The following is a 22,432-nucleotide window of genomic DNA, read 5'->3' as shown; positions in this document are numbered from 1 at the left end:
CAGAAAACACACATTGGTTTACTGTTTGTCTCTTAACATATGAGACTCAACACAGTTAGAGCACCAATAAACCCACATCTGTTTTCATGTGAAGTAGCTTTCCGAAATGCTAGGCTAACATTAGCATGTTTTCTCTCCATTTTGATATGACTTGTTGATAACAGTGCCTAAGACGTATTTCTCACCCATTCCAATTTAGTTGTGTAAGATCAAGTTTTGAAACACAGCACTTTGATTTGAACGTTGTACAGTTTATTGACAAGCGTTTCGGCTGCTTTCTGTGTAGCTTTCCTCTATATAAACAGCTTTCTGAGCAGCGCGTCCTGGATCATTTTAATAAAAAAAACAATTTTTATTGAAGAAAATGCAGATTTGTTAGGTCAAAAACATAATGTGAACATTTAAAAAGTCTTAAAGGTTAGCTACACAAAATATGCATAAACTGCTAGCTTGGTAAAACCATAGGTACAGGATTCTAAAGAAATTCCTATCAATAACTCATATGTTGAACTAATGAATCCTTTTTCTTTTTAATAAGCTCTAGCTCATTCATGACCAAACTTCCTCTGGCTCCATAGTCGACTGTGGGTCACCTGTGTTTTTGTGGGTGTGTCTGCGGCCGGCCTCCCTGAAAGCCACAACGGCTCTGAAATAGGCCCGCAACACGGCCCAGCGGAAGGTTGCCACCGGGTCAATCCCCATCAGGCCGCAGATGAAGGCGTTCTTGCTGCTCTTCAGCAAGGCGACGATGTCGGGCCTCATGTGGTCAGTGTTCTTCTCCCTGAAGTCCTGAATGAAACAGAGCAAGAGCATGTTAGCAACACGGAGGCTAATTGTCCAGTTTGTCTTTTTCACTTTTAAAGCACAAGTTTTGCTGCGAAAACAAGAAAAATGATGTTACAACACAAAACCTTGCAGCCTGAGCATCGCACCAAACAATGGCAACCGTTTTTCCTGTTTGCTAAGCAGTGGAAAAACATTTGGCAGCACAGTTTACAACTACTCATGGCCAAATGTTTCTTCATAATTACGGGGAAGGAACTGCAGTTAAAAGAATAGTTGTGCCGCTTTGGTTCTTTCACAGCATGCCGAGTTACTCTACCTATTCCTTTCACTTAACAGTTAGAGCATGAGGTAAAGAAAACTCTTTAATATTCAGCTCAATATATATCATAAATATGTGAAAGAGGACGCTGTGGTTAAATGAGACTAAAATGTCCCTTTTTCAGCCAATATGGAAAATGTTATATGTACTGAAATCCAGCACTGCCCCCACAGCAAAAAAATGGGAGTGGCAGCATCATGCTGGGAAATTTTATTTTCTGCAGAGAGAAGGAACCTGGTCAGAGTTAAAAGCATCCTGGATGAAGCCAAAAACAGACATAGGCCGACTGCATTGTCATTCAGCAGTACATTTAAAATGTACATGTTGAGTGATATTTTGTTGCAGGGATCCAATAATAATAAAATAAATATATAATTAAATAAATCATAATAAAATTTATCAATATAAATATAGTATAGCAAATAGCAGAGTTTATTTTCCGTTTAGCGCTTTTGCTAACTTTGAAAATGTTAGCACACTTAGCCACCCCAAAACTCTAAAGCACTAATTTACCTGGCTGTTTTGTAAACTTTCAATAGAATAAAGTTCAACATCTGCGTTGAAGCTTTGGTTATCGACTGTTATGAATTCTCCAGATAAGCTAGACGCTTACATATTCATGCTCTTATGTTGAGGTGGGTGAAGCCAGCAGCTGTTTTCCCTCCTCCATTTTTTTTTTTTTCCCTAAGAAACTTTTTTGAGCAAATGTCAAGTTTACAACAAACGAACAAGGCTTCCAGAGGAATACGACGGATTCATGACCAAACAACCAAAGCTGTAAATTATGTAAATTAAATAAAATACAAAACAGCTGAACCCTTCTGTCTGATAACAAAGGTAAATTTCAATTTTTATTTTATTTTTTTTTAAAAACGATTCCTTCCTCCCGTGATGTAAATCAGCCCGGCATCACATTCGATTCACCGCCGGAGCCCTCAGCAGACGATTCCTTCTCCACAGCCGCGATAACCAGCTGTTATGGATTTCTATCATACGGTCAAACAACAATCCGCTCAGCCCGCTCCAGCACATGTGCTTCTTATCAGCGCACAGCTGGGAAACCGAGAATTAGATCTGCCCACAAAAACGGGCCGACAGCGCTCCAAGTAGAAGTGCTGCTGCTTTCTGCGCTTACACTTTAGCCCATGGCTTTATTGTTGGAGGCTTTGGGTGTCAGAAGGGAAACCTTATTTGTTTAGGATGTTAGGGTCTCCGATTTTGACATCCCTGACATTTAGGACAATTTGCAGACAGTAGCAAATGACCGAGTCCTGGATCCAGGTAAACAAAAAATAGAAAAGATGTATAAAAAATAAATAAAAAACCCTCAATGTGTTTTCCCCCCCACTCCTCTCTCACAAATTTCTTGGTTGTATCTCATCACTGTTTTGGCAATGACAGGCTTCCCCATTCTGAAAGCAGCTAAAAACCTTCACAAAGGACAGCTGCAGTAAAATGGTCTGAAACTCCCAACACAAATAATAAAATATTGACATCCCCAGTAATTATGTATTGCATTCTGTGCTATATATCACATTGACAACAATTGAATAAATAAATCTTTCAAGAGGTGAAAAAATATTTAGATATAATTATTCTTACAAGTGTCACACTTGTGACAAACATGCCAATTGAAACATTTTTCAACAAATACTCCATATTTTAACTCATTTTCTTCCAAAGGCCCCGGGCACTTTGCCACAGCATAAAGATAAAATAGTGGGAGACCTGAAATAAAAATTTGGTGCATTCAGTCATAAAACTAAAAACGGGTCATCACCGAGTCTGTCTGCTGGATAATAACTTAAAACATACAGCAAAATAACACAAAAATGCTTCAGTGGACAAAAAACCTAAGTCCCCAAACCTAAATCAGAACAACTGCTTAAAAAATATGTGTATCCTTAAAAAGTTTAAAATATGAGAATCTAAAATTAAAGTCTCAAATGTCTTCAATTAAAATAAATTGCAAGTTAGCCATAAAATACATTAATCACAAGTCTTAAATTTTGTCGTGTATATATAGCTTTCTATCAGGCAAAAGTTTTGAGTCGCACTCGGACATCTTCATGGAGTTCTCTGACTCCAGGTGGTTGCGGCTACCACTAAGTAGCTGCTAATATATCCTTGCAAGCTAGCTAGCTTTTTTGCATCTGTAATGGGTAACTGCAAATGTATGGCCAGTTTGCTGGATGGCATTTGTTTTTGCCACTAGCTCACTTCTGTTACCAACACATGCTAGGCTAGGTGTATTCTGTGCAAAAAAACGTTTAAGCTAGATGCTATACGGGTTAAGGTTGCGTGAGAAGAGCCTTAAAGGCCACAAACGTGGTCCAGAAATGTGACAATTTATGCTGTTCCTGATTGTAGTAATACAGCTGGATCTCCCAACCATTCCTATATTTATTTATTTTTTCAGTCTTAAATTTAAGTCATTAAAGGGGTCTTTATAAGTCTTAAATTTGACTTGCTGAAATGTGCAGATACCCTTTAAATTCTATTACTTCTAAAAAACTTTGGAGCCAAAAACACAAAGGACTCATTCGACCTATTTTGTGGTTTTTAGACTTCTTTACCAGGGAAACCAAAAAGCGTGGATGGCGCTGTGCTCAGTCAAAGACATCTCACCTTGACTCCATACTTGACTTTACCAGCGTAGTGTCTGATGATGAAGGCGGGCTCCATGACGGCGGGGAACTCGATGTAGCTGTTTCCTTCATGCTGACGCTTGAACTTGTCCAGCAAGGTCTGATTGGAGGCCTGGGGGAAACTACACAGACAGTTTTTAACGTGTAATCTCTGCCGCGGTTAAGCTCAAGCCTTGAGAGCGTCGAACAATTGGAACAGACAGAAAAATTTCAAAGCGACATACAGTAGCTCCCTCAACCTCAACCTACAGTCAATGTTTGGTCAAGTTCATGTTTCATCTGCTTTTTACCCGGGGGAGAATTATGCCCTACGTCTTTCAACGGGAGCTCGAATCAAAAGAAGGAATACCTAAAGCGGATTCAGAAAACTTCATTCCTCAAACACGCAAGGAAAATATTCCCTCACAAACTCGCCATTGTGGCCCAAATCTGACCAGTCCCCCCTTTTTTTGCACATTCTTCTTTGGTGGTTTCACCTTTGATTCATGGGCATTTATACCCATCCGCTACGAACCTTTCGCTGGCTGGATCAACATTCCAGGAGATGTTTCATATCATCTAAACCTCTCCTCCCGTCACCTCGTAAAAACACTGCAGGTTAAAGAATATTCTCAGGGGTTGAAAAGTCTGGTACTCCCCACCTCCCCGCTCCCACATGGCGGTAACCTAATCTGTCTCTCAAGAGGCCCCGGACCCCTGCTAGCTTCACTAACTGTGAGTGATGAGATCTCTAAGCATCTTCTCTTCTCTCCCTATAGTCTGTTAGCATAAAACTTGCTCAGTAAAACGTAGTCATACAAGAACTGAATCATGGGGCACATCACAGTTTGCGTAAGATCAAAAGTACACCCTTATTTAAGTCGAAGATTTACCTATCAGGACATTATGAAAACAATATTTCCTCTATCCGGTTCTGAAACTGTCAAAATCTAACCTGAAGTGAACAACAACAAAAAAAAAGTTGACAGTTTACTGGTTTGAAGCACAGATGTGTATTAAATGGGCGGTGTATTTTTCAGGCACATAGTGCCATTTTATAGCACAAACAAACAACTATGTTAACCTTCAGTTACAGAATTTTCTGTTTATATGTATCAAACATGAGCTAAAGGAAATGTAACTTTGCAATTGAATGCCTTTAAATTGGGCCTTTGTCTCTTTAAGAAGCTCCTGCTCTTTCTGACAATCACTTCAATGTTTTTCAATAACTCTAGCCCTCCAGTAAAGCCCAGACCCTGATGTTTAAACCCCTCCACTGTTTTCACATTGACTGAATGAGAATCTGTCAGACTCCACAGCTGAGACGTACTTGCACTCCTCGTCCAGCAGGTGGAACAGAGCCGTGGGTTTCTTGCTGATGAGGTTGAGGCAGCCGCTGTTGTCGCTGTAGTCAATGTTGTGCCACGAGATGCCCTCAGCCCGGTACTCCTCCTGTAAACAAAAGTGACAAATGACCTCCATTAATGAAAAACATAAAGCTGTGAATAACCTAGTAACTGATTCTCATGATGTCATTACCTGGTCGCTATGGAGATATTAAAGACAATTCCCCAGGTTATATGTTTCACTTGGCAGCTCTTTCATGGTATACCAGTGGTGGGCACACTTACGCTAATCCGCTAATACATTAGTAGCTTAGCAAATTTTTTGTTTAGCGTTTTTGCTAACTTTGAAAGCGTTAGCACACTTAGCTTCCCTTGAAATATTGTTTTCCATATACATTCTAATTAACTAATATACCCGGCTGTTTTGTAAACGTTCTGTTGAACAAAGTTTGCCATCCGTATTGGAGTTTCCGTTAACAACTGTACAGAAACAAAATAAAACACAGACAGTACAGAAGAAGATATAAATACAAATACAACGCATAAGGCCTTTGTGAAACGTAAATTATAATGTCAAACTTAAAGTGTCGCTCAAAGGCTGCAGTCTCTCAAGAGAGGATGGAAGTTAGCACTTTAGCTAGATACCGTGTTGGCGTAGCGCTTTAGCGTTAGCTTAACTAGTCTCTATGATTGGTGCTTTAGATTTAGCACAGCTAACGTTTTAGTTAGCGGTGGCCACCACTGATATTTACTAAAGCAGATTCAAGTAGCTTCAAGTCAAAACCTGAGACAATGACTATGACAACAGCAAGTAACAGGAGTAAAAAAATGTTTCATATCTATGCATTTTTTCCATGGTATCAAACCTGAAACCCAGAGAAAAAATAAAAAAAGATTTAACTGCACCGAAAATCCCAAATCAGAACAATTTAAAAGGCCCTGCAGCATATTAAAAGTCAGTCAAAGCGACCCGCAGAGCTATTTTCCTCTGGAGACCGGCTCCAGCTCTGGTCATGTCCTCGTATTGTCCCCAGGGAGGAAAGAGACACAGACTCCTTCAGCTTGGATGTGAAGTAAGGGAGGAATAAAAATGTGTGGGTTGGATTGTGTGTTAAGTTCCCCTTTGCAAGCAAGGATGGTGTGTTCAGGCACATTTGACAGAGGCATGTAAACAATTCTCGCTCCGGCAGCTCACCGGTCACAGCGGACAGCTGACAGAAACCAAGACCAGGCAAGCTCAAAACGATCAGCGGTAGCAAGGCAGTGAGCTGAGTAGGGAACTGCTATCAGGACAATCAACAGAAAATAATAATAATAAAAAAAACTTAAAAATCTAAACAAGATAGCTACTGGCTAATTTTTCAGCCCTATAAGACCTGGGCCCTGAATGAGCGCTAAGCTAAAAATAAAACCTTAAATTGAGGTAAAATGCATTCATTCTTCTTATGTGAAGAAATAACACCACTTAGAAAATTGCAAGAGGCCCAAATAAAGGTAATATAAAATAAAGGTTGCCCAAACATGCTCAACAAAGAGGGAAAGACCAGAGAACATGCTGCTAAAGATGGTTTTTTTCTAAGCCTGGACATGGCTACTACCCGAACACAAATTAACAAGTGAACTAGAAGTGAGAGCTAGGATGGACTTAAAGTTTGATCACAATATTTTGGCACTAATTTGGTAAAAAAAAAAAGTATTACTTTTTGTTTAGGTAACTAGACTAACTGTATGTCTGTGGCTGCATGACAGCCATCACAGCCCCAAAAACACAAATACTGGTCTTGAAAAACATTCTCATTTGTAATACACTCATTTAGGCCGCCAGTCACAAAAAACAGAGCAGAGTGTCTGCATTTAATTACATTTTCTAATGTATTGACGCTCTCATTGATCAAACAATGAAGAAAACAGAAAAACTAACAATATGGCCAGGGTTGTAGGGTTTAAACATTAATTGAAATTTATTGTGACGACGATAAATCAAAGTTCTTATCAGAAATGTGTCATGATAAATGATAAAACGATACGATAAATGACCACCACCCAATAAGCTCAGCAGGACAGTTGGAAGTGACATTTTAGCCTACTTTTTTTTTTACGTGCATTCTCTTTTTTTGTCAATATTTTATAAATGGTCATAGATGGCGCTACAGTACATCCTTCAACTTCAACAGGGAGAGAAAACAAAATGCTGCAGAACACGAATTTGCTCGGTGCATTTGGCGATGCGTTTGTTTGGGGTACTTTTGTCTCTCCTGGCACGCAGCGGTTCTCTATTTAGCTCGCAAAAAAGAATAGCTAATGAGTGATGCGGCCTGAAAAAACAAGCTTATGCAGGAATAGAGCAGACGCAGAAATACGTGTGTGTTTGAAATACAAGCCGAACCAGTTTCAGGGCAGTAAAAGAAAGTATGACAACCATCCGCAACATGTGCCACCTAATAATTAAAACTGAAACAATATTTAAGGCATATCCGATGCATGTACCCCGGTTTTTTTTTAAAAAAAAATTACCCTCTTTTTAATGAATCACTGTCGGAGCATTCGGACCAAGTGGAGTTTTTATTTTTTAAACAGAGGTTGCAGTACATCATACACAGTGAAAACAGAACCATAAAAAAAAAGCTGCATGCGTGTGCTCTTGCTTAAACCACATCAAGGCGAGAGCTCGGCGGTGCCTGACGGTGTTCAGCTGGTGAAATTTGTTGTGTCTAGGAGACACTGTGTGTGGACACGTGTTGACTCAGAGAGAGAGAGAGAGAGAGAGAATTAACTGCAGACGCGCCGATGGAGAGATAAACACAAACATACACACACATCCGTTTTATTAGCACGCTAACGTAAACAGGCCGACCCGGCTGTGACTCAGTGCGCGAGGCATTTGGAGGCCGTGGTTCGGTTACGGTTCGACTCAACAGCAGAAAGACTCGCGCGCTGTTATCGCGTTCCACGCGGGGCGAGTCCGGACGGACGGCGGCGTTGAAAACATTTCAGGCATCAACCGACCTTAAAGTTCCGTCTTTAAGCTCTTTGCTCTTCCTCAGCTGACCAACTCAAGTTTAGGTTTTAGTTAACAAGGACTCATAATGATAGTGGCTAAGAAAAGCTAGCAAATACACTCTGTAAGCTAACTAAAACTAACTGAATTAGATAAACAAAAAGTCACAACAAACTGAAATTAAACTATAACAAAATATTAAAAAACACAAAATTATTGTAACCTTGCTAAATACTATAGATTTTAACAAAGACTTTCATTAAAGGCTCAAACAAGCGTTTGAACCTTTCAAACACTATCTGAGCGGGTTTCACTTCGCCCAGCCGAGATAAAGCTCAATTAGTCACAAAAAACGGAAACCTGATGAAAAATATAATGCTGCTTTCACAGGACAGCAAATGACCAACATGCTGTCAGATGGACAAGAAAAGAAAAAAAAACAGCCGCTGGACATTTTCTGAAACTCACCCACGATGTCCTCACAAAAGGACAAACACAATCAGCTTTTTTATTCCTGAATATCAAGGCTTCTCAAAACAAAGGGTAAATCCAACATGCTGGACATCTAAATATGGAGCCTTTCCTGAAAAAAAAAACTCTTATGTTTATAGAGTTATTAAGATTGCTCTTTGATTCTGAATTTACTCTAAAGTTTGAAAAGTTTTTACCATCAGCTGACATCTCAAGGTAATATATAAAATTCTACTGAATATAATCAAACCATTTACAATTTACTGGACATATCAACATGCCATCGCAAATTTTAATTACTTTTTAAAGTTATTAATTTATTCTGAATAAAATCTACCCCTCCTAAAACACATCAGTTGTCCTCTGGTGGCTAAAGTCAGTTACTGAGAGAAATTCTAATTACATTTGTATCCCCCCGCTGTTTTTTTAATCAAATTGCTGCTACACAGGTTTTTAGTTTTAATCAGCTGCAGGAACTCTTCAGAGTAGTGCTAACTATGTCGCATTGGCTTCTGGATGACTCCTGACAGTCGTGTGAGAGCGAGACTTTCAGCAGCTAGCGAGAAAGCTATATAGCTATTTCATAAATGCGGCGCTATAGGGAACATGCTGACTTCGAGAATGCTTCCATCTATCCTTCTTGAAGAGCTGCATTCCTGAGTAAATGTGTCTGATAGTGCTGTTAGGAATTCTGGTCGTTAAAATAGGACGTTAAAGCTAGCTTAAAATGCTAACTCTGCCTTTTCTTTCAAGTTTCACATAGTAAACGTTACTTTTGCACAGAGTACAGCTAATGGGCATTAAAAGCAAGAAAGCCATTAGAAATATCTTGAACATTGCTCATTTGGTCTTAAATGATTGAATTACGTCTTCACTATGCTATAAAGTTTGGCTAAAGCCTGGTAACAAGCTATTCATTTGATTTGGCTTTGTTGGAGCAAAGGTTGCAACAGGGCTGCTGATCACATGATTCGTGACGTGGAAAAAGTGTTTCTATTGCATCAATTTCAATGTGGCCAAAACCCACCTCATTTTAACAAAAACAAAGTCAGATTTTTTTTTTCTAAATCTGTGAATTTGTTTTTGTAATTTCAATTTACACAATTCTATCGGTTACCCCTTTATGTACTCAGCGAATGTCTTCGCCTGTTCCTTAAAAAGTTGGAATGAATATGTCCATCGTACTGTATGAACTGAGAGACTCGACGCATATGAAGGCAGGCTCAGAAATCCGAGAGCAGATCCCAATCTGCAAGCAGTAATAATAATAATAAAAAATCCCACCAGGCTCCCGCTGCGCCGAAAGAAGCAGGGAGTCGTGTTGTGGTCGATGAGGTTGGTCAGGGTTTGGATGTGCAGCCGTCCCTCCGTCCATTAGTCAGCTTTCGTGGGTGTGTAGAACGGTGCGGCGCTCTGGGAAGCATGAATAGTGTTTGGCCCAACGCCCTCAGTGTGGAGGTGAGGAAGGCTGACTGGGCTTGTGTTTGATCTCTTCATTAACCTCCAATGATGCCCGTCTTTCATTAAGCAGGAGTTTGTTTTCATTGGGCGAATTGGGAGAAACGGGTAGCTAGTTGTGAATGTAGGAAAGCTAAAGAAAAGGCAAGTAGAGTTCAAAGGCCAACTGCATTGCAGGAAATCTAATCACTTTAATTGTTATTAGAATAAGTCAAAAAAAATCCAAAACACATTATTGCGTAACCGCGGCAGCAGCGGCGGTCCTAACAGCCAGATGGTTCGTATTTCAGTGAGTCAGTGTGATATCTCGCAGGCTAAACACCACACTGTATTTGCCTAAGGCGGCGGCAAAACGTGTGTTTTCTTAAACTGATACATCATCAAAACAAAGACAAGCAATCCGGCCCCGATTGGCACGTTGAGCATAAACACCCACTGCCCTCCTCGGCCCGGTCCGGCTGCGGGCCGGGGTGGGTCAGGTGCTGTTAGCTTTGGCTGCTGTTCCGAAAGAAAAACACTCGCCGCTGATAAGGAAAACTGATTGGCTGGAGAGGAGTTGGGCCCAGAGGAGGATAAAAAAGAAAAAAAAAGAAATCCCCTCAATTGATACTCAAAATCATTTTTTTTTTCTGAATCCTGACAGAAAGCAGATATTTCCTGATATTACGGACGGTTTGTTGACAGAAGAAAGCCACAAATTACAACAGTGGCAGACTGGATGGAGAGGCAAGTCTCTACATCCGGTGTCTTGAACGGGTTCCCCTTAAACTTTGTCCATGGGTTGCCATGGCGACCACACCCCTCAATGGTCTTCGTTGGGACATTATGAAATAGAGAGACAAAATGTAGGAGTGGAAGCAAAACTGGCACAGCGCAAAACCTAGCAAGACACGGCCGCCCACCAGGGTCCGTTAGAGATTCCAGCCCAAAAACGACGCAAAACCGAGACAATTAAAAAAAAAAACAAAAAACAAAAACAATCCAAATTTCAACCTGTAATTAAATCCATGCTGACAGCACTATAGTGTAAACATAAATGACAACTATTTTGAAAATAATTTTCCTTTAAGCTTTCTAAACATCCACCAAATATTGTGAAAAGCAAACAATTCATTGAAACTTGTGGTTGTAACGTTGTAAAATGTGTGATTTTACATTGCGATCACTGAATAAAATCCAAAAATGAATAAAAGCTGTACGCAGTACTGAGTGGCTATAGCTCCGCAGTCGGGCTGCAACTAATGATTATTCTAGTAATCGATTATTCTGACAATGAATCGGATATAAAAAATTTTTATCTCAGTCCGATTTTTTAATATATACCTCTTCAGCATTTTTGATACAGTATTCCTAACACATAAAATTATGCAAATAAATAATCCCTTTTTTAAGTAAGTAAATAAACATTTTGTTGCCTAAAATCCAGCATTCCTTAAGTTAATTTGAACATGTTTGATATCATAAAATGCCACATGCCTGTATATAAATATTTCTAGGTTATATTTTCCAGCAAATTGTCAGTTTTTCAGTCTGTGTGCTCTATTCTTTCTGACAGACGGGGAAAAAAACGAAGAAAACCTAAACCAATCAACAGCATATGGCTACGACAGTTAGGTTCGTTAAAACCAGAACCCAGAAAAATTCTTCCATCTGAGCCACAGGTGGCCGCTGCCAGAAGCATCCGATCCAAAAGATCAAGGCGTTGGTCGGTTCCCGTCCAGATGACGTCTTGTACAACTTTACTCAAACAAACACAAATCACTCCAAGTCCGGTCCCGCTCCATCGGGGGCCAGACCGGCCCTGAGCACCATTCCGCCTCAACTGTCATCCTGTAATGTAAACCAGCTTTCAAGCAGCTTGCCAAAAGTTTGGAGTCAAACTCCCCCCTCCGCCCCTTCCAGCGATTTCAAGATAACAAACATGAACTCTGCTGGAACAATGCAGGGCACCAACAGGTGGGTTAAGAGTGCTTCTGCAGCACTTTTCTGCATTTATTTTATCGACTTAACAAAAACAAATGAAAGGTTCATTAAAAGCAAATAATCATCAGAAAGTGGCACAGAGCAAGTAATGTAACAAAGCAGGGTGCTAATTATTTCTAAACTACTCATTTATTGTAGCTGAACCGGTTTGATAGAAATGCCAATAGCAGCTTAATGCTTAGATATGTGTGTGTGCGTGTGTACTGAGGCTTGCAGTGCCGGAGGGCCAACAGTCAGAAACGAGATGACCCGGCTGTCGGCATGCAGCGGATTGACAGTTTTGTGATCTCCACTGACAGGTTACACGCTCATTTACTGCTCTTTTCGCTCCCGCTCGCTCAGGTTTCAGCTAACAGCAACTTGCCAGAGCAGATCAGCTTTTCAGCACGAAGGAGACAAGATCTGACAGCTACTGCGATACAAGCTAGCCGATCGACGACCATCTCCTTGTAGCATCATCATTTATGTTCCCTCTCCCAGGCATTCTTTGTCTCGCTCCTCAGACGGGCTTCTGAACGAACCCCACATACAGATTTACAAGTGGGTTGAAAGATGATGGCACTTCATGAACATAAAACACAGCGATTCACAAAGCGTCTCGTGCTTTGTCACTGTACAACTGCAGAGAACAGTGTGTTTTATTGGGATTTAAATGAAGTATATTGGATTGAAAGGAAACCATGAAATCCCTGAGAATGTAAAAAGTAGAATTAATACTGAGTCGCTAGTAACTTTGCACATGTGGGATTTTGGTTCATTCTTATTCAGAAAAATTTCAAGCTCAGGCAGACTGAAGACAGAATCTCTGTGGACATCAGTTTCACGTCTCGTCAAGGACGCCCAGTTGGTTTTAGGTCAGGACTTTTTAACATGTGAACATGCACTACTCTACCCCATTCCATTAGCTCCGGCTGTATGTTTAGAGTTAAGCCCTTTTTCCATCGTCACATCTTACACTACCACAGGTAATGTCTGGTTCGGTTCCATCCACGTTGGGCAGTGTTTTCCTCTCTTTGTAGACATAAATATGGGCAGGAACATGGGGAAAGTGGACCGTGAGTGCTCAGAAGCTGTGATCAACTCTTTGATGATGCCATTTTGTGCGTCTACCTTTGTGCAACCAGTTTCTCTGAAATCTCTCGGTATATTTGTTCGTTGCAGGTCTACTTGACTCCATATGCACCAAGTACCACCTTCACTCATAGAGTGACGTAAATTCACTGGAGAATCAACGAAGGCAATCTGTTGCCAAAGAAATCGTTTCCTAAGGTGGTTCCAAAAACCGGGAAGAACGACGCAACTTTATCTCCGACCCAGTCCGCTTTAACTGAGCTCTGGTTCGTTTACTTAGAAAATCTGGTTGGTTTGGGGAAGTGTGAAAGCACAATCAAACTTTGATGCCGACCAAAAAAAGCGAACTCTGGTCAACCTAAAGACCTGGGTGTCGGTTTGGATATGAACTCTGGTGCAATTCGTATGAATATGTGAATGCCAAACGGACCGGAGACCACTCTAACAGTAGGAAGTGGACTATAGCGCAGGGCATTCTGGGTAGATACAACCAAAACAAATGTGGGCATCAGATGCTAGCGGGAGAAGTGGCTTGTGGTATTTTACCAAAGACAAAAGAGAAAGCCTACATTCACCAACATCTGACGCCACTCCATTTGTGTTTACAGGTTGTAAAGAAGGAAGTTGCGCTCAGTGTCTTCTTTTGAGATTTTTGTGATGATTGCTTTAGTGGTTCTTGGTGCAGCGCCACCAGAGGTGAGGAGGGGAACAGGTTGCTCAAGGCGCTTGGATCATTTGACACAGTGCGGTGTGAAAATGTCATAAATGTTGCAATTTCGGTCCCCAATCAAACAGAGTCTACCAAACTATCAGGTGGGAGAAAAAAACTCAAACTCAAGACTTTCAGTTAATGAGTTACAACAGCATTTCATTTCCCTCTGGGATAAATAAAGTATATTTTTAATTGAATTGATAACAACCAAAGAAACCTGTACGGTCGTCACGAAAAACCTGACAAGCTCACAAGGTGAAGAGCAACTAACAGCTGGAATCTGTTTAGCTCTTAGTCGTCATCTGAAGGCAACTGGTTGCTTTTTTATTTAGGAACATCATCGTTAAGGGGGTTAAAAGATTGAGACCACAGAGTTCAGACTAAATGTGTTACCAAAGCCAAGCTGCAGCTAACCTGCCACCCTCTCTACTTGACCTTTTTACCTTTAAGAAAGCTAATCTGACATAGCTGCATATTTACAGAAGAAAGGTATAAATTTATTATTAAGAACAGGAAAATCTCCTGGCTTAGGAGCTTTTCTTTTTGTAGCATGGCAACGCTAAAACACGCTTTCAGGAACGTTTAGACCACAACGGGAGCAAACATTAACAGAACGCCTCTTTGTTCCTTCTGTAGCAACAGATTTTCCTCCCCATACGTTTTGTTGTGTTATTCTTCCTCTGTCAGCGTGGCTGCCTTTGATGCTAGTGCTCTTTATCAACGGCTGCCACCAGAAGGGCACCTGCCCTGACTTTACACATCAAAGTAAGTCCGAAGTCTCTCCTATCTGTCTCTGATTGTGCTGCAGCCGATCCAGAGCTTCTCACTATTCAGGAAGTCGTTCATTCTGACACACCAAGCTCAGCTACAGCGGCCGTTCCTTTGAAATGGAGACAAGAGAGGCGGTTCGGCCCCTTTACTCCACCGGCCCAATTTATCACAAACATAAAAGCGTTTCTGAGCAGAGTGCAAGCCGTACAGTGATAGCGATGCATCAAGTGACATCAGTGTGTGTCAAAGTGCCGGAGTCAAACATGGAGGCATGTACAAGTTCAAATCAGTCCATACGTTAGAGCAGGAGGTGAGTCAAGTCAAGCAAGAAAAGTAAGAAAAGAAAAACAGGAGAAAAGTGAAGAATAGGAAAACAGAAAAGGGACAAAAGAAAGGAAATTGTGGAATACGGCAAGTTAAGGAAAATAGAAAATAGTCTTTAGAAAAATAAAGAAAAGAAGAGAAAAGCTAAAGTAAAGCAAAGGATAGGAATGGATAGCAAAGTTCAAACAAGATAAAATAAAACAAGGAGAGAAAAGAGGGTAAATAGAACAATAAAAGAAAAGGACACAAAGAATGGTTAAGAAAGGAAAGAAAAGTAAAAGAAATGGTAAAGACCAAAGATAAAGTAAAAGAGAAGGAAAAAGTTACGAAAACAAGACAAGAAATGGACGTAAGTATGACAAGTATTGGTAAAAGAAAAAAAAATCAAGAAATAATGAAGAAAACTAGAAAAAGTAAAGGTTAGAATAACCTAGAAGAGGAAAGGAAAGCTAAATAAAATAGATAAAAACAAGGAACTGAAAACAGTGAAATTGTCGAGCAAAATCGAGAAAAACATTTTTAAAAAATCAAATACGAAGGAGAGCGAATCCTGAACCTGTTCCAACTTGAAGATGTGTTGGTTGAAGTAGTGTTGGAGGCGCTCGTTAGCGAAGTTGATGCAGAACTGTTCGAAGCTGTTGTTCTCATAATCCTCGAAGCCGAAGATGTCCAGCACTCCTATGGAGAGGATCTGCAGGAAAAAAATTAACAAAATGAAATAAAAAAAAAAAGTAAGAGAATGAAAATAAACAGATCAGACATTTTTCAACCTGTAGAGTTTGGTAGAATATGTTCCAACACTGCAAACGTCAGAGAAATTTATGGTGCTTTATGATTGTCTGGTGCTTTTTTACTTGGATGATTTTAATGGTGCGTTTCTTTTTTTTTTTTTTCCTACTCTGTTCTTTACAGCCCCCGCTCTGCAGTTTGCTCTGTGGACGTCAGGTAGATTCATGCAGTCATTTATCACTCCCACCTCCGAGAGGCAGTCACTCGGAGAATGCCTTTAATTATGAAATGGACTACATAAGCTGTTTCCAATTTCATTTCACTTACTTTAATTCTATCTGTCCATGTTTTATTTCTCTCTCAAGGCCAGCTTTTGTTTTTTTAAACCGAAAACACACACAAACACAGGTTGAACATATAAACTCAACGGGAGAACCGTGACCTTGACACAAAGTGCAACCTCATTGGCTCCAGATACACACACACACACACACACACACGCGCCCCCACGCAGATGATGTCAATGCACACACACTACACTGCAGGGAGTAAAATGAGCTGAGGGGAACTTGATGCCATCTGCCCAAATGCCCCTGGCACAGACTGATGAATGCATACACACACACACTCGCATACACACGCCCATACACACACACTGTTTCTAATTTGTTAGATGCTCCCACTGGGCACGCCTTGCCAGCTGCCAATCCAACATGCACACCACAAAGAGGATGACGAAAAACCAGAGAAATAAAACGCCAGCAGACAGGAGGATGAAACAAACAACCAGGCTGACATCTAAATGCTTCTCCATCAATGTGTTAGACTGATTGTACAGCACAAAACACAGCTACGCCCTATTACACAAATGCTGCAACGTGACATCACGCGCATAAGATCCCGCCCCCCCAGCTGTCAAGTTGTCTAGGAGCTAAATCTTAAATGTGTGTAATATATAAAAGAACTAATTGCTGCAAATCAAGTCAGTGAAAAGTTTTACTTAAAAAAAATAAGCATAGGGAGAAGGAAGTAGGCCAGCCATGCTAGCTTGACTTTGACAAATGTAACAAGTAGATGTGCTGCAGAACTCAGTGTTTTTCGGTTCAGTTAGAAAAGCGAAAAGAAAAAAGGCGACGCTATACAACAAAGTTAAAAACTCTTATCTAGATACCCAGAGAAAGGCAGACGGATGGGAACTTATTTGGGCAAATGTTACAAAAAAATCTATAATTTTTGATAATTATCGACTTCAGGAAATTTGTTGTAATTTTTAAAGAAAAATATGTTTTTTTTAAATCTGTCTAAGTTTTAAAATGAAGATAAAGTTAAAACTTTTGCAGGAAAGAAGATGGAAACTTTTTTTCTGTGGGATGTTGAAATTAGTTTACAACTTTGTGAAAACAATATTGAAAACAATATCAGTAGTATTTTTAATATAATTCATGGAAAATCTAATTCCTGAAAAACTGAATTTGTTATGGAATTTATTTTTAAAGCATTAGCTGATTTAAACCAGAGTAATTAAGAGCCACAAGTTGCAGACCTTTTCAGAGGTCTGAAGGTTTTGCTTATGCTTCTTTCATAAGGAATCACAACTTGATTCCTTATGAATCAACTAATTTCAGCTGTGATTTTGCAGCAATATGATGAATGTGCATAAAAAAAAAGAGTATTGCCTACTGGTGTGCTACAGTACAATAAAACATGCAAATGATACAACACCCGTTGGAAGTACTGCTGTGGTCATGTGTGGTCAGCAGTAGAAGCTCAGTGGGTTCATCTCAGTCTCATTTTACTTCCTGCATCAATTATCCATGTTCCAGTGAACAATGAGAAGCACATTGTCGTAAAGTGGGTGACAAAGTAACTTCGTGGTTCCACTTCTGTTCCAGGCCTGATTCTGTAGTTATGTATCCGCACCAGGAGGCGTCGGTTCGGGTTTTTGAGCCCACCTTTGAGCTGTCCTCCAGGTCCTTGTTGTTGAGCAGGGCGTGGTTCGTCCTGAACACGATCCAGTCAAACAGCGCGCTGTACAGAGACTTGGCCATCGAGTCTCTCACTGTGTTGGCCTAAAAACAGATTCATAAGGTCAGTTTCTTTCAAGCAGGAACACACATAAACTAGTGTTGGTTGACTGATTTTGTGTGAAATCATTTGACGTTCTAAGGGTTCAACAAAAAGTCTGTATTGGTTAAAAAAAAACTCTAGGAGTTAAATCCCAAATCTTAATCTTTGATAGGCCGGTCATAATAGCAAATCTTATTGGATGATAAATTGTCTAATATTTGCAATAAACAATTACATTGTCACTTTTTGAGACCATTTTCAACTAATATAATAATAATCATGGCATATCAATGTGAGTACACCCTCTCAAAAATCAAAAAACCTCGATGTCTAAAGATCATTTAACACCGGAAAACACTTTAAATATCCAAAATACATAAAACAACACTAATTTAAAAGACTGATGAAGTCTTTGCAACCAAAGTTGCTCTTCAAAAAATATCATTCAGCTTTGACAGGGAAAACAGGCAAAAGTGGCAGGTATTGCAAACTAACTAACTACTTCGTACCGGGTGTCAAATGTTTGCAGTGTTTCTCAAAATGGTGGCTTTTCAACACTGTTAAAGGGTAGAATCACTTCGATCATTTCCACATGGAAATGATCATTCTCATTTTAATTTATCATGCGATTTATCAACTCATTGCTTCTTGTGACAGGCTTCATCTTTGATTTACCAAACCAAATGCTCTGCACTTCAACATGACTGGCTAAAGCGGTCCTTAATAAACCAGAACATTTTCCAACATTAACACCCTACAGTAGTTTACCCTGCTAGCTAGCTGCAGACATCCACATCCCCACAGCAAACCAGAAAGCTGTGTCACTTTCTCCGTAATGTTTCTCTTACATGATGAATCGACTGATCCATTCATTCCTTTCGAGGGCTGAGTTTCCACAGCGCCTCTGTTCTGACAGAACACAGAGACCAGCTGTGCAACACAGAAAACACTTTTCATTCGGATCTGTTCACAAGAAGCGGTCGGCCTGAGAGATCAGGCCTACGGAAGAACATGTGCACACAGAATCGGAAACAAAGACGCACGACGGATCCAACCCATGTTTTCTTTCTCTCCTCTAGAAGTGAATCAGTGGGACACAAGCTGTGGAGGGACGGGAGGAAGAAAGGTCCCAGTGAGTCAACCGACGGGACTGAACCACGGAAAGAAACAGTCTGAAAAACAGCTATTTACCGTCATTACTTCATGGGTAACGGATGATTTAAAAAAAGTCTTTTGGCTCATTGTGGCACATTCACTTTACTGGTTTATTAATGTGCACATTTCCTATTAGAAGTAGTTAAATAGCAAAAAAAAAACAAAAACAAAAGATCTAAATTTACTCAAATGCTAAACAAATTTAAAAAGTAGGACAGTAAAATATTTGAGTCTTTCCTTTCAGTCATGACTCGCTACTTTATATATATATAAAGTAGCCTATAGGCTTAGCTTAACTGCATAGATCATAATATTTATTTCTCTATATCATAATCGTGTTACTTGTTTTTGCTCCAGAGAGAATCACCAGGTTTGTCTAACATTCTTTATTTACCAAAACTTTAGACATTAGAATGTCAACAGTGTTGTCATTTCCAAACTTTGACATACTATTTCTGAAAAACAAATATCAAAAATCCTACTTTCGTTAGCATTATCATTAGCATTAGAATGAGTAAAATCTGGAGTCCTCAAGGCTCAATCAGATTTATATTTATGATTTTTATCAATGTTTTTTTTTTTTCATAGTTCTCTTTTTCCTGGCACTGTATCTTGTTTTAATGAAAGAGCCTGAAATGTAAGATAAACCACATCATGAATTAAATAGAAGTGTGAGAAACAGAGAGCTTATTTAAAAAGGGTCTTCAAATAACCATTCTTATATTTGCTAAAACTTTACAAATATGAGAAAGTCAACAGACCTTTACCAATTAAAAACCATTCTTTAGTTAGCATTAGCACCAGGACAAGTTAAATACGGTGTCCCTCAAGGCTCATCTCTGAGACCTGCTTCAATCAGATTTTAATGCATGGTTTTCTAAAGGTTTTTTAAAAACATAAATATGAAAGTTTCCCCTTTTCCTTGAAGTGGACGCACTCATCCCAATGACGTAGTTTGTCTAAAATAGGGAACCTGACATGAAGGATAAAACGCATCTAGAACTAAGTGGAAGTTCAAACAACAGAGACAGCTCATTTGACGACATGTCTTCAGTAAGCAATAAAAGAAATGTTTTTTTTATTGCTTACTTATTATTGCCTACTGAAGCTCCAGTGCAGGTGCTCCACCTTTAAATGACTCCCAGACAAGAGCAGTCAGCTGTCATGATGAAGTAAAACTGCACATTTAAGAGCCGTCTCTTCGCTCCTGCATTATTGATCGCTTCAGATATTTTTAGTCGACATCTCTGAACCAACACGGTTATGCAAGATTATTATAAATAATTTAACGCTTAAAAAAAAAACGAATCGCATTCTGGATGCCACAGTGGGACTGCCGGTTTGGTAGATTGGATGTGGCATGCTCACTGAGCACGTACCATCGCTGTGTTTCACTATGTAATTTAATTATTCAACACGTCGGGAACAGCCGAGAACCAGGAAGCAACAAGGCTGGAAACAAACGGTTTTTGCTAGAAAAACATACAGAACATTAAAAAAAAACAAAAAAACAGAGGACTCCATAAGAGACGACTATAAACATGGAATGGTTGTAGCCGGTGAACCAGCTCCTGCTGGTATTTGTAATTATATGGCTCTGGGAGGGGAAGTCATTTGTCTCTGTCTCTGTTTCCACCCTTTTCTTTTTCCTCTGTCTGAGAGTCAGCGGGGGTGTTGAGCAGCAGCATGAGTTCCCTCTGCACGTGGCCTGGAGGCTTCCTCCCTGCCAGGTGATTTGGGCTCGTTTCGCTTGGAGGAGGGCGATGCGGACTGAAAGTTTCATCGCGGTATTTTGTGGTACTACTGCGATAACGATAAAAGTGATGACAAAAAACATTTATTACTTCTTTTTGAGGCAACTGCACTCCTCCCTTTTACAATGTGCTTCTTTAAGACACCAGTCATGTAAAATAATGCGATTTGTTTCACTAAACACGGTAAATTCTTCTAATCATCTTTTCAAATTCACGGATGCTTTCATTGACCAAACAAAGGAGAAAATAGTACAAATAACAATACAGATAACAGCAACCGTTTTGGTGGGTTTCAAATGTCATTAATTGGATTTTATTGTGACCACGATAAATCAAAACTCTTATGATGGGAAATTTATCTTGATAAACGACACAATAAAATCCCACCCATAGTTTCACCACAATTAGAATGTTTTCATTTGGTATTCAAGAGTCTGTTCTTTATGTCAGTAACTAAATCAGTAAGATTGTTCATTTGCAAATGATTAAGTTAGAGTCAGAAAACGTATAACTGTGTAAAAAAAGTGAAACATAGACCACAGTTGGTCTTTTTACTGGTTTTCCAAAGATGATATGTAATTTTACAACCAATATTTCTGAAACAACAAGAGCCGTCGAGTCGAGCCTGCTAGAAACAGGAAGCACTTCTGTAAATGGATGTTGCCGCCACTCTCTATGGCTGAAGGCAAATGACAGATTTTTCTTTCAGCTGAAACACTTCCAAGAGAAGGGAACTTTGATGCAAAGACCATATTTTTCAAAACATGGCTGAGTTTCATGGAAGCAAAGAAGTTGGGAGAACGTGGGAGTTTCTGACGCTCACCACAGATCGCTTATAAACACCTAAAGAAGACTCCGGTTTGCTATGTCTCCAAACGACATTTCCCATGAAAAATCCACAAATATCTTCACTTTGCAATTTCAGATGTAAACTTTGCTATCACTCCGATTGTCTATGTCAGCCATTAATTTCTAAGTTTGTCGGTACACACTAGACATGGTGACTGATTTTTGCTTGATTTGTTTCCCCATGCCGCTTCATTTAGCCTCCAAGGAAAGGTTAAACCAAGTTTCCAACCCCAGTCATGATTATTGATTGTCTGACAACTTTAGGCACGTAGAAAGGTATGTAAATATACTTAGATGGGAGCAGAAACACGTTTAGTTTGTGGTTGACTTCTTACAAAACAACGTAAGAAGCCTAACAAGACGTGAGTAAAAGTTGTCAATGCTAAACTAAACTGAACTAGTGATTGGTAAATGTATATATTATCTTGTTTTCACACATGAATGTTAGAGGTTTGCTCTCCACTCAGGTCTTTCGAGAGGAAGTTAAAGACAGTTAGATTTTAAAAATAAGAGCGAGGTGCACAGGAAGTGATGCAAACAGTCTGTGGTAAGAATCGCCTCCTGTTCTTCACAGGAACTCTAATGCGGTCGATGGGGCGCCTCAATAACTATTATTATACTGACATTAAGAGCATCTTTTAATGGATCCACAATATCTCACAAGCTCTAATACATCAGCAGATGAACAGCTATGTTCAAACACTCCAATACACCAGTGATGTTTCACAGGAAACCTTTTTGAAGCTGGCAGGAAAATTACCGATTCAGAGGAAAAATTTAACTCTGACGCATTCTCTCTCAGGTATGAAAACAAGGATTTTCATACCTGGCTGCCATGGCGATGTGCGCTCAGAATAACTAAATGTGGATTAAAAAAAATTTTGCCAGTAAAAGTATGAAAAAGTTGCTGTATCAGCATAATGTTGTCTGGTAAATTAAGATGTAAAGGTGACTGCTCTTATCTCAAACACATCATTAAGAAGTCTTAAATTAATTATTCAAATATTAAGGT

The 22,432-nt window shown here is 39.7% G+C and overlaps 1 protein-coding gene across 14 annotated transcripts in view; it reads right to left on the bottom strand.

Annotated features, from left to right (window-relative positions):
• Positions 1-22,432, bottom strand: part of LOC102225303 (unconventional myosin-IXa-like) — a 140,672-nt gene that overhangs the window by 23,387 nt on the left and 94,853 nt on the right. For all 14 annotated transcript variants that reach the window (XM_014473007.2, XM_023346108.1, XM_023346102.1 and 11 more), the window contains 5 exons: positions 17,548-17,664; positions 15,423-15,557; positions 5,063-5,184; positions 3,734-3,875; positions 594-789 (listed from right to left, as the gene is read on the bottom strand). In XM_014473007.2, the coding sequence (XP_014328493.1) occupies positions 594-789; positions 3,734-3,875; positions 5,063-5,184; positions 15,423-15,557; positions 17,548-17,664 (712 nt within the window). The remainder of the gene's footprint in view (positions 1-593; positions 790-3,733; positions 3,876-5,062; positions 5,185-15,422; positions 15,558-17,547; positions 17,665-22,432) is intronic.

Source organism: Xiphophorus maculatus, chromosome 2 (assembly GCF_002775205.1).
Source record: "Xiphophorus maculatus strain JP 163 A chromosome 2, X_maculatus-5.0-male, whole genome shotgun sequence".
NCBI lineage: Eukaryota > Metazoa > Chordata > Actinopteri > Cyprinodontiformes > Poeciliidae > Xiphophorus > Xiphophorus maculatus.
Note: the sequence above shows the minus strand (reverse complement) of the source record. Positions and strands in the feature narration are given on the sequence as shown.